Source organism: Megalobrama amblycephala, linkage group LG1 (genome assembly GCF_018812025.1).
Source record: "Megalobrama amblycephala isolate DHTTF-2021 linkage group LG1, ASM1881202v1, whole genome shotgun sequence".
NCBI lineage: Eukaryota > Metazoa > Chordata > Actinopteri > Cypriniformes > Xenocyprididae > Megalobrama > Megalobrama amblycephala.
In genome coordinates, this window is record NC_063044.1 from 14,432,069 (window position 1) to 14,445,568 (window position 13,500).

At 38.3% G+C, this 13,500-nt stretch overlaps 1 protein-coding gene across 5 annotated transcripts in view; it reads right to left on the reverse strand.

The window, feature by feature from the left end:
- Nucleotides 1-13,254, reverse strand: part of arhgap44a (Rho GTPase activating protein 44a) — an 84,015-nt gene extending 70,761 nt beyond the window's left edge. For all 5 annotated transcript variants that reach the window (XM_048182801.1, XM_048182827.1, XM_048182820.1 and 2 more), the window contains exon 1: nt 12,985-13,254. In XM_048182801.1, coding sequence (XP_048038758.1) covers nt 12,985-13,037 — 53 coding nt within the window. In that variant the 5' untranslated portion in view covers nt 13,038-13,254. The remainder of the gene's footprint in view (nt 1-12,984) is intronic.
- Nucleotides 13,255-13,500: the final 246 nt, after the last annotated feature.

Genomic DNA, 13,500 nt, shown 5'->3' on the forward strand with positions numbered 1-13,500 from the left:
CCTCTATGCTGTTGATGATACTGAATCATTTTGTAATCTATGAATGGGGTAAAGACTTCAATCTCTTGATAATATTAACATAATAATATGGTATCATAAACTATGATTAGGTCAAATTAGGCTCAATGGAAAAACGTGCCTGTGGCGACATTTCTGCAAAATAATATGTTGCTACTTGCATGTTTTGCGACACTTTCAAAGTGAAATGTCTTATTTTATACGCAACAGATGCACGTGAATCTGGCAAGGTTTCTTATGTTGTTTATTGTATGTGTCGCTGCAGTGGCGCTAAAAGGTTAATGCTCTATGGCATCTGAAAATAACATACCATTAAACTCTATCCTAAACATAACCGATAGAGTTAACTAAAGCAAACATGAGATAAAATGCATTTGTTGCCGCGACTATGCCATTTTAGCTTGCTTCTACAAGTCTTTGAGCTTTTTATCGTGCTTCATGGGACTCGTACCCAAACGATTGCAAGTGAAATTCTGTACCAAGTGAGCTACTGAGCAAGTTTACTATGTCAGAAAAGCCATACATTTAGAGCTGGTTATGTCTTGCAAACATCAAGACGTTTTAGTTTACAAACACGATTCCAAAAAAGTTGGGAAACTGTACAAATTGTGAATAAAAACAATGCAAAGATGTGGAAGTTTCAAATTTCAACATTTTATTCAGAATACAACATAGATGACATATCAAATGTTTAAACTGAGAAAGTGTATCATTTTAAGGGAAAAATAAGTTGATTTTAAATTTCATGGCATCAACACATCTCAAAAAAGTTGGGACAAGGCCATGTTTACCACTGTGTGGCATCCCCTCTTCTTTTTATAACAGTCTGCAAACGTCTGGGGACTGAGGAGACAAGTTGCTCAAGTTTAGGAATAGGAATGTTGTCCCATTCTTGTCTAATACAGGCTTCTAGTTGCTCAACTGTCTTAGGTCTTCTTTGTCGCATCTTCCTTTTTATGATTTTATGTTTTCTATGGGTGAAAGATCTGGACTGCAGGCTGGCCATTTCAGTACCCGGATCCTTCTTCTACACAGCCATGATGTTGTAATTGATGCAGTATGTGGTCTGGCATTGTCATGTTGGAAAATGCAAGATCTTCCCTGAAAGAGACGACATCTGGATGGGAGCATATGTTGTTCTAGAACTTGGATATACCTTTCAGCATTGATGGTGCCTTTCCAGATGTGTAAGCTGCCCATGCCACACACACTCATGCAACCCCATACCATCAGAGATGCAGGCTTCTGAACTGAGCACTGATAACAACTTGGGTTGTCCTTGTCCTCTTTAGTCCGGATGACATGGAGTCCCAGTTTTCCAAAAAGAACTTCAAATTTTGATTCGTCTGACCACAGAACAGTTTTCCACTTTGCCACAGTCCATTTTAAATGAGCCTTGGCCCAGAGAAAACGCCTGTGCTTCTGGATCATGTTTAGATATGGCTTCTTTTTTGACCTATAGAGTTTTAGCCGGCAACGGCGAATGGCACGGTGGATTGTGTTCACTGACAATGTTTTCTGGAACAAGACCTAATAAGTTGCAAATTGGTCCTCCAGCTGTTCCTTATATATACATTTAACTTTTTCGGCCTCTTATTGCTACCTGTCCCAACTTTTTTGGAATGTGTAGCTCTCATGAAATCCAAAATGAGCCAATATTTGGCATGACATTTCAAAATGTCTCACTTTCAACATTTGATATGTTATCTATATTCTATTGTGAATAAAATATAAGTTCATGAGATTTGTAAATTATTGCATTCCTTTTTTATTCACAATTTGTACAGTGTCCCAACTTTTTTGGAATCGGGTTTGTACAAATCATACTCTATGGTAAAAGCGTTTTGAGGTCAGTTGTTATTAATTGATTTACTTATAATTTGTGGAAAAAGAATAACATTTGATGGTATTTTACTGCCACTAGTTTTCATTGATCATTTTAGCTGGAAACTGCTGTGAATTGTATGTATAGGTACATTTTAAGACTTCTGTTAGGCTAGGGGGTTGATGCAAAAAGAAAAGAAAAAGACAAACAAAGAAACAAAAAAAAAAGAAACAAACAAGAAGCTGTATGTTAAAATGTAACATGCAGCTTAATTCTGCTTGCTAAACAGTGGTTGGAAATAAGAGTAATCGAATTATATTAATCTATTGACAAATAAAAAAATGCATTTATACTATAAAGTTGACTTGATATATTAGGAAGAGGGTCTTTCACATGGGGATCATCACACTGTAAACTCTAATGCTCAAATACTTAATTGGTTTGAGTAGGACAAACTTAAATTAAACAAATTAGTTCAGTTAAATGAACTGTTATGAGTATTTAGAACTTTCTTTTACTTTTAAGTTCACAGCACTGATATATTTCAAGTAAACGAACTGTTTCATTGTTTTAAGTTGTATGAACTCATTTCTTTTAATTTAGATTAACTTAACTGAAACTGGGCTGTGATTTCCCAGCATGCTTTGCCCATGGCACTTGATAGGGAGAGTAAATGCTAAAATTAAGTGTTATATAGTGTTTTTTATGTGCAAGATCAATGGTAAGGGACATGATTAATGTTTTGAGCTATACCATGCTATTGTTAACATGTTAGCACATTAGAAGGGCTGCCCCTAATAGTTGACTAACCGTAAATCCACAGGAAGTGGCAAATTCACGCAGTCTGTGACTGACAGATCATTAACAGCTGGGCTATGTGATAATTACAGTACATCGGGCCGGACATCCAAACACTCGCCTATCATTTATCGACCTCAAATATCATCTGAAACGTTTAAGTAGTAGCAACTTTACATGGCCGGAGTGTGAAAGCTGAATAGTAGGGCGCTTACTGCATGACAGCTAACATGGAGGTGCCGGTGTGATCACTTGCACTAAAAATACTCTGTCATTTTTGGTCATACAAGTAAGAGTAATACATCTTTTGAATCTGTGAAGAGTCTACTTTTATTTGTGTGCACTCACAATAACAACAAAACATGCTTTTGTGAAATAATGAAAGCAAACGGTGTGTTTTTTGCCCTCTCTCTCTCAGTGAACTTCAGTGCAACCAAAAAAGAAAAAGAACCGAAACCTCATGTAAACTTGCCTCAGAGTCATAAAAAATATATCTATAAAAAGTGAAATGTCTGTTTTTAAATGAACCAATTCAAATGGAAAACAAATATTCTCAGGTTATGTCATCCATATGAAAAGTGCATATAGGTGCATCCACTACTGTGGAGATGACAAGTCAGCATTGTTAACTTCATCACTGCAGCCAAAAATGCAGAAAACACTAGTTTATCAATTAATTATTAACATATTAAAGCAATCTCCTTTTCCCCGACGGATTCATAATGATTACTTCTGCCGGTGTGCTGTGGCAAGCTTCATGTGTTCGATAGAAGGCTGATTAGGTTATTAAAGGCTCTTTATTATGATTTATATGGTTTATTAATAAATGTGCAATTAGTCAACTAATTGCTTAAAATGAACTATTACTACAAATTAATGCCCTACAAATTAGCAAGTTGGCATTTTCTGAATTAGTTTGTTATAGCTAGCAAAATATTTATGTTGAGATAACCTGATATTTCAAGTTAAGAACAATAAAATGTTTGAGTACAAAATAAAAATCTATACTTAAACTTTGAGTTTCTTAACTTACAAAATTCTCATTCAACTTTTTTGAGTTCTGACAACTTTATATGGTTTACAGTGAAGTAAATAACTCATTTGATTTGCAAGAACTCAAAATAAAAAAGTTAATTCACTAAATCTTTTGTTAATTGCTATCAAAATGCTATTCAAGTTAGCAATTAACATGCATGAGTACTACAAACTCAAGACTTAATAGTTCTGCTAACTTAAAATTGGGAACACAACTCAAATAATTTGATGTAACTAATTACCTCAATTTTTTTTAGTTAGCTCAACCCAAAGCATATTTGGGTTTACACTGATTTGGGGACATCAACAAGTCCGAAAACCCCTGTTCAAGAGCAATAATGCAATTGGCTCTTGTAACTGGGAGGTGGGACTTCCTTTTTTAAAGCCACCATATTGAGTAGACTTTTTTATAGTCATTTTTATAGTGCCGGTTTCTTCTTCCTTATGCTGTCTCATTTAAAAAGATATCAGACACAGGGGTTGAGTTCTGACACACAGCTATGAACATTCTCACACATCCCCATGAACAAATCCATCACAGCAAGCAACAGTCTTTCTTCGGTAACCCTAGTCAATATGGGTTCGATTTGTGACTGCAAATGCTTGCTTGTGGTCAGAGGGACGTCATGAGAAGCCCGTGTGCCAACTCAGCGGTAATGTATTCCGGCTTGAGAGTGTGTGTTTTCTGAGCCAGGCAGAGAGCGAGACAGATTGACAGAGACAATGAGTGCGAAGGAGGACTGTCCATTCCAAAGAGTGGATTCGTTCGGGTAATTGGACCGTGCATTAGAGAGGGGCCGCCTGCCCTTAATTGCTCTACAGACATCTATTACTGCACAGCAACCAGTTTTATTTCAAAAGGCCTGGGCTTTGGAACAAGAGCAGGGAGTGAGAGAGAGAAAAGGGGGAAGAGACATAACACATAAGTGGAAAGTGTCTGCTGGTGGCTACAAGAACCTGACGCTAGAGGTCTCAGCTAATATGTTCTATTCTGGAATGTTCTGGAATCTGTGGAAAGAATCTTGATGAGCTGTATTTATCAATTACACTTCAGTTGCTTTATGATATCAACACAAGATTAATCCGGAAGGACATTTTGGAGCAAGTTCAAATTAAAGGTCTAAAACCCCTTTTTGAATTACTTCCAGGCTACTTAAAAAGTAGGTGGTCGCTCTATTGCCACTGAAAACCTCATATCTACTCTCTCTCTGTGTGAACCCACTGCAGAGACTGATCACCACTAACCAGTGAACACACACCAGCATGAGTTTAGTCTCGGTGCTGCTGACAGTGCACACCTGCATGGCCCCAGAGACACTGGAGGAGAGAAGGAAGGAGAACCTCTTTATAGAAGCGTTTCCTATCTAATTAAAAACTAGGCCACTGCAGATGCATAGACGAAGGGACGCCATGATGTCTGAAAAAAGACACTGTCCCTGTGACTTACATCAAATATAGGCTAGGCTAATGATAGAGCTACAGTAGCGGGGCTAAAGGCTCAGCTTCTGTCCCAGGTTGGCACACACTGACCCTTCCTGTGTTTTAGGACAAGTTTTAAAACTGGCAAAAAAGCATAGCATCTGAAAATGGAGGCGTCACATTGTTTACATGGCAAAGAATAATGATGTCAAAGAAACAATACATAAACTCAGCCATTGAACTACAGGGATGTGTGATATATTGGAAACTATACAGACCAATATTAATATAAATATAAAGAAAATAAAGGCCCTGATATTCTTCTACGAATGGTGTGATGTAATTTCGAACAAAATCAGGCCAAAACGAAGTTCGTTTGGAGTTAGTTTCAGGTGTTCGAAACAGCTTGCCAAAGCGAACTTTCATCATTCTGCAGAAATGTCACCACAGGCATGTTTTTTCAATGAGCCTGGGATGGGACTTTGAACGTATGGACAAAAACAATGAGAAAATATAAAAAAAATATCTTCATTTGTGTTTCAAAGATGAAAAAATGGTGTACGGCAGGGATGGGCAACTCCGGTCCTGGAGGGCCAGTGTCCTGGAGAGTTTATCTCCATCCCTGATAAAAACTCACTTGCCTATAACTTTCTACTAATCCTAAAGACCTTGATTAGCTGGTTCAGGTGTGTTTGATTAGGGTTGGAGCTAAACTCTGCTGGGCAGTGGCCCTCCAGGACTGAAGTTGCCCATCCCTGGTGTACGGGTTTGGAACAACATGAGGACGAGTAAATGATGACATAATTTTAACTTTAAGGCTGAAATAAATAAAATAAACCCTCTTTCCACATATTCACCCTGCACCTCACACTCTCTGAATCTTGTTGGTGTACAAGCAGCAGAATCATATACTGAGGTGTCCACATTTTGGAGCTGTTTGAACCACTTATACAATCTCTTTAGTGCAAGTCCAGGGCGGTGGGCAATCCTTAAAAGACTTCAACACTCGTCCGAGACCAGGTGGAGCGCATGCATTGCTGCAGTTAAACCTGTTGCAAAGTGCAAACCACTTGCCATCTATCACAGAAGCTCTGGACACCATCCTTCCTAGGTGCAGTTTAACCAATGAAGCCAGGTCAGAGGCCAGTGGTCTAAAACTTCATGTCCTTCAAAGCCATAGTTCTTCTCACTGTATGGAAGAAAATCTTGCAGTCCAATGAAGATAGAAACCTAAATCTGCAATCAGGGAAAATTGCAATGGAAGTTGAAATGGGCACCATACAGGCACTGAAGGTGGAGATCAAGAGTTCAGAGGATGCCAACCAACAGGAGACAGAAGAAAATCGAATGTTTTCGAAACAATGTGTTCTTTGTGGAATTGGATTATGTAATCTCTGCATTGGATACCTGCTTCCAAACCTCTGCAAAGATATTTGAAGCGTTTGCTGCCATTTTAAAGGTAAAAGACTTAGAAGAAGATCAGATTCACCCAGCATGCCACTCATTAGTAAGCAAATATACACAGGATCTTACAGCAGGCTTTGATAATGAAGTGAGATAACCTAAGTCTGTGTGTAATGCCACATTTGTGGACTGTCAGTCTCCTCTTGACCTGCTGGATTCAATCTATAGGATGCAGCACCAGAGCATGTGTTGCAGTGCACATCTTCTGCACTCTACCTGTCACTGTTTCTGGTGCAGAGAGGGCTTTTAGCAAGTTGAAGCTTGAATCTCAGGTCTACCCAAACTCAAGAGAGGTTTAATAGCCTTGCCTGAATTTCAATTGAAAGCCAGCTGGACTTCAAAGACATCATAAGTGATTTTGCCAACAAAAAGCTCTGACAACGGGATTTTGGTTCATCCTTGGTGAAGTGACATGAAAGGTCATGGTTAAAGATCAATTAGTAGATCTGACAGCACTTAGTTACTTTTAAAAGTAATGCATTACAATATTGCATTACTCTCTAAAAAAGTAACTAATTGTGTTCCTTAGTTACTTTTTGTGGAAAGTAAGGCATTACATTACTTTTGCATTACTTTTTCTCACCTGGGCTGGGCTTGCTTGTTTGTTTTTTAATAACAACAAAAAAGTTATTTTTTAAAGTAATTTTTGCTTATTAGTATGGTTAAATTGGATCATTGAAGATCAGCAACAAAGACATTGGTTAATAAAGTAAGATTAAATACATAAAGTACATTAGCTTAATTTAATATATTTAATTACTGAAGGTTTGTGCAATATTCTGAGATTGCATTTCACTGTTTTTATTCATTTTGAGGAATATTGACTCTGTTTTTGGGCAAATGAAATGAGTAATGCTTCCATTTTGTCTAGAACTACAATAACTTACTCTCGATTTCTCTCAACATGGGGACAGGAGAGCTTTCAGTTAATACATGGGAAAACAAAGTAACTAGCGTTACTTGTTTGAAAAAAAGTAACTCAGATATTTTGTTGTAAATTTAAAAGTAATGCGTTACTTTACTAGTTACTTGAAAAAGTAATCTGATTACATAACTCAAGTTACTTGTGATGAGTTATCCCCAATACTAGATATAAAATCACTTAATTATTGCTCTCTAAGGTAAAATAAATCACATAAGTGGTTGGTGTGTATGAAAGGATTCCCCTGCAACATGTGGGCACTCCCTGTTGAGTGAGCACGTTTGTAACGTGGGGCCATTAATCAACATACACACTGTTCCCAACCTGTCTGCTGATGGCGAAAAACACACACAGCTCCATAAGCACTTACGGCGTACTGTTCCCAATAAAACCAAGCTGGCAGTTCTGAAGGAAGAGGGAGGTTGCCATACTTCCTGAGAGAGAAAACACTAGAGGCAGTGCACAACCCCACCAAAAAACCACCACAAAAAACATGAATGAGAAGACTATAAATATAGTCCCAATGAGAACACAGAGAAGGTGCAGAAATACTGACCCCTGAGCTAGACGAACACAAATACACATACACAGAGCAGGGGGTAGTCATTTTCATCACAGTGGGCAGGAGGAAATGTGATTTACAAATGATGAGAAATTAAAACAGTAGGGAGGGAGGGAGGGAGGGTGACACAGCTATAAAAGCATCTGGACAAATGTCAAATACATAAAGGGCTGCACAGTATTGCAGTGTGATGACTATTTTATTACAGTGGCTTCAAGCATGACTCGTCCAAACAGAATTTAGTCTGAATTACACTACTGTTCAAAAGTTTTGGATCGGTAAGATTTTTAAATGTTTTTGAAATAAGTCTCTTATGCTCACCATTGATGAATCATATAGTAAAAACAGTAATATTGTGAAATATTACTAAATATTTTAATAACTGTTTTCTATTTTAATATATTTTAAAATGTTCCTGTGATGTCAAAGCTGAATTTTCAGCATGTGTCAGTGTCACATGATCCTTCAGAAAGCATTCTTATATGCTGATTTGATGATCAAGAAAAATTTCTTATTATTATCAATGTTGAAAACAGTTGTGCTGCTTCATATTTTTGTGGAAACTGTGATACATTCCTTTCAGGATTCTATCACTTTTTCTGTCACATTACTTTTGTAATGTGTCCTTGCTGAATAAAAGTTTTAATTTCATTCATTAAAAAAATACTGACCTCAAACTTTTAAACGGTAGTGTATCCATTTATAATGTTTCTCTCACTATTTTTAAGTGTTATATAATGTGAGACTTGTTCATGTTAAAAAGTAATTTTATATTTTAGTTTACGTTCTTCAAGTTCTGAACACAAACAGAAAATAATCAAATCATTTCACTCAGAAATATATCTTAATAGGGCAAATGCTTCTAATTTCTGTGCCATGTGAACTTTAAAGTGCTATGTTTCCATCCAAAGTTGCACATTTATTTTATGCACAAAATTGGAATATTGCATAAAACATTTGAAACTGCAACTGTGGCTCTTTTTTCCTACATCATAAATGACAGATGAAACACAATAAAAGCTGTCATGTTATCTTGCGTTCAGATGATGGCGTTTGGGAACACAATCATGTGAGACGCTTCTGGTAGGTCATTATATACCAAATAATTCTGATGACAGACTTTGGCTGAGGCATTTCAGACAGATCAAACCAACATCTGAGATGCTGCAATGAAAGTGATCCACTGGTTAGTCCAGTTATCCAATCACAGCCACTGTGAGGCAAAGTCATGTGAGTTTGTTGTTGGGCATCAAGGGATAAATGTGTTTTTATCGTACTTTATGTGCATGTCTTCTTAGTGGATAAAAAAAATGCAATTAAGCGCATACGTTTTTTTAATGCACATTTTTATAATTTATGCACATCTTGGCGTTTCCATCCAGCGTTTTTTTTTTTTTTTTATGCAAAAAAATAAAAATAGGTGACTGGAAACATGGCTAGTAAAAAGTGAGTGTTGCGTGATTAAATTAAGCAATATCTGAATGCTGAATTTTGACTGCATCACGTCCTTGCATACGTCAGCAGAGCAAAGTCAGTCAAATCACAGGAAGAATACATTTTGATTCAAATTTGATCACATCTTTTATAAACTAAAAAATGTATTTATGCATGCATGAATCATTCACAATAAGAGCAGCAACACAAATTAATGAAATACTATAAAGGCACACTATGTAAATTTTCACCACTAGAGGTCGCTTATTCAAAACAAAGGCATAGTTTGATGATGCCTTGATTTCGCAGAATCATGGGAGGTGTTGTCTTCACGTCTACAGCCGGTGGAAAAGAATCGTGATGGGACTCAGGCAGAAATCATGTTCATGGATGAGATTATTAACATTACTGTAGTATAAAGCAGAGCAGGGAAAGTGCAGTGCAAGCAGAAACGAGGCCGCTGGAGCGATTGATAATGAGAGACGAGCGCGACACACATCTCGAGAGCAGTGGAACTTTTATTATGCCGCAGCTTACGCTTCTTCCGGTCAAATGTATATGGGGTAAAGCAGCGCTGTTTTATCATATTAGATACATTTGTGTGCTGAAAATTGTTATAATGCAACTCTGTGCGTTTGCTCGGAGCCAACAAGGAGACACTTGTTGCACACTGCAGTAAGCTAGATTGATATTAGGCATGGTAAAACATGGTACTCGCCGTAAATCAAGAAAACAAGATTTAAACAATAACACTTATTAAGTTGAGCTATATAACAAGATTAGTTATTTGTCGATGAATGTATCCAAACAGTTGCTCACCTGTCTAATAAAACACATAATATATTAAAGAGTCTTTGGTCTTTCCATGGTTTCTACAAAATAAAACCGTAAATCAAGTGTAGCGCGGGTATTAGTTTTATATACAACACTTTAAAAAGTACTGACTTTGGTACCATGCCGGTACTGAAATTTAAAAAATGTGACGCTTTGAGCGCTGTTGAGCGGATTCGTAAACACCTCTGATTGGCCACTGTGTTCATGCGCTCATCGGATATGTCTGTGATTGGCTACTATGATCAACACTTCAAAAACATTGTAAATAGTCATCAATGCAGTGCAAAACCAAGCGCTTACACAGATATACATGGGAGCGTTTGAAAGCCTGCGTCTATCGTGGACCAGTCTGCTGATTGGGGCTGGACGATTATGAGTTCAAATCAAAACCTCGATTAATTGAACATTTTACCTTGATTACGATTAATGAGTGATTATTTTGTTTCTGATATGCTGAATAAAGTCGTCGTATTTGTTATTGTTGGACCAAAATGTATTTTCGATGCTTCAAAAACTTCTAACTAACCCACTGATGTCACATGGACTACTTTGATGATGTTTTTATTACCTTTCTGGACATGGACAGTATACCGTACAGACATTTTCAATGGAGGGACAGAAAGCTCTCGGACTAAATCTAAAATATCTTAAACTGTGTTCCGAAGATGAACGGAGGTCTTACGGGTTTGGAACGGGTAAGTCATTAATGACATAATTTTCATTTTTGGGTGAACTAACCCTTTAACAGGATTAATAAACTGAAATAACTGACGTGGGAAAATTACGTCGGTTAGATGTTCTGAATTTCGATTACTTTCGATTAATCGTCCAGCCCTACTGCTGTCAAAACACTTTCAAATTTAAACACTTCCGTGTGCTTTGATCATTGTAGCCAATCTCAGACATGTCCGATGAGAGCAAGAACACAATGGCCAATCAGAGGTGTTTACGAATCCACTCAACAGCACTCAAAGCATCACATTTTTTAAATTTCAGTACCGATCGGTACCGAAGTCGGTTCTTTTGACAACACTAGCGGGTATGATGTAATTTAGCTATAGGTGACACACGGACACAGTCCGTGTCCTGGTTAAAATTACTTATTTCTCTGGTTTTAAACATTCTTGGAAACATTTGGGATAATGTAAGTACACAAGTCAACAGAACATATATCATTGTTCTAGTGGTTTTTGGATATTTTAATTAAAAAATCTTACATACTGTGCCTTTAAGTCACAAGCAAAAGTAAAATGGTGTTGATAATGCATAACATAAGTCATAACAAGAGCCATGGAACAATCTCTTACACTGCATTACCTCTGTAAGACTGTCAAGGTCATGAACACAGTTTCTAAGTGTCACTCTGAGCTGATGCGACTTCTGATAGGAACATGTGAATATATATTCCAAAGCAAACATCAGTCCAACATGCCCTTTCCGGCCCTGGAACATATTATTAATGAGTCAGGACACTGTGTTGTTTAGGAAACATGTTGTTTCTCATTACCGCACAGCTACAGACAGAATGCCACCGAGGGCCGCTGCCACAGTTCCCTGGACATTAGCAAGGAAAGGTAGGGAATACTAATGCAAGGCTTACGCACAAATACACGCACACCCACACACACAAAACCTGATGCCCTGAGCAAAGCTGGAAATGGTTTGGGGGAGCTGCATGGGTTTGCCATTTCCCTGCTGATGCCAGCCAGAGGCGGTAAAAGAGAGCCGACCCTTCTAACCACCCACTGAGAATGCATCTGAAATGATGACCCACAACATAATCACCCAGCAAGGAGCTGCTCGATAGCGATGCACACCTTCTGGCCCTTCGCAACGCCTCGTGCATGACAAGCTGCCCTCCTTACCAGGTGAGAAGAGAGGCGAAGAATGAAACAAACATGTGAAAGGTCAAGCATCACACACCCACTCCAGCGTAAACAAGATAAATGTGACAACCGCATCAGCAGCGACCATTCTAAAACTAACACTTGCAATCTGCAGTACACAAGTTCTGCGTGAATCGAAGCAATGATGACCTTCTCCATCAGTGACAGATCTTGCTGATGTACTGCACCCAACTCCTCCTTTTTTTTTTCTTTTTTTTCCCAGAGATCAGTGTGCGATGAAAACATTGCGCCTTTCCCATTTCCCTCTCATCCGCATCCATCCACTGCATCAGCTGGCACTGGAGACATGTCATTCTCACAGCCCTCATTCAAATCAACGTGTGCTGATACAGCAGTGCTACATAAAGCTGCATTTGATGGAAATGCATCCGGGAGGCTTGTGCAGAGGGGGGTGTAGTGTCAGTGCCATGGGGAACCTCCGAGAAGCATTTTGCTGGAAGAACTGCCTCTGCAGTGAGCCCGTTACGTACAAGACACGGATGCACAGCCTTTAATTAGCAATAATAATACCTAACATTGCATGGGTATGATAATGAATAAAGCTATTTTAAGATGCATTGCGCAATCAAGATGACGCTATTAGCAGTAGTAGACAGCATTTGTGTGTTTAAATAAGCATATATGTATTAAGAAACAGTGAAAGTTTGAATGGGAAAATGTATGTGAATTGGTAACTACGGATGGTTTCCCATTCTTTTCTGTAAATAAATAATAAAACAACTTCGTCACGCTGTAAAATGATCGTATTTAAGATCATAGAGCTCACCTGCCAACAGTCTGGTTGGCGAGCTGTCGCATCCGATTGAATTGCTTCTTCATTTTTGAATATTTTTCTGCGTTAACACCTCGAGCGCAAAACAATCCGCATTTCTCTCAAAATAAAGAGACGTATTCCGGTGCGAACATCGCCGTTATTCCCATCACACGCCCTCATGGCAAACCGAAAGAGGGTGGAAATGTCCTAAGATGCGTATTTCAGTGCATTTTTGCGCTGCTGCTCGGCTGAGATGCTGCTGGGCGATTCTCGCATCTGCGAAGTGACAGCAGCGGAACGACGCGAGCGCGGTGCAGCATGGGAAATGTAGTCTTATTACACACGATCCATGTGCGGAGCGCTTTTTTTTATGGTGGACAGGTATGTTGTGGGGTGGATGTCCTTTAGTCTGTGCTGCAGTGCAATTCACTGATAGCATAAATAATGCTTTTAGACAATCATACACTGTAAACAATGCTTGGATTCAAATTGGGTCTTTCATACAACTAGCTAAATGCCAGGTAAAGG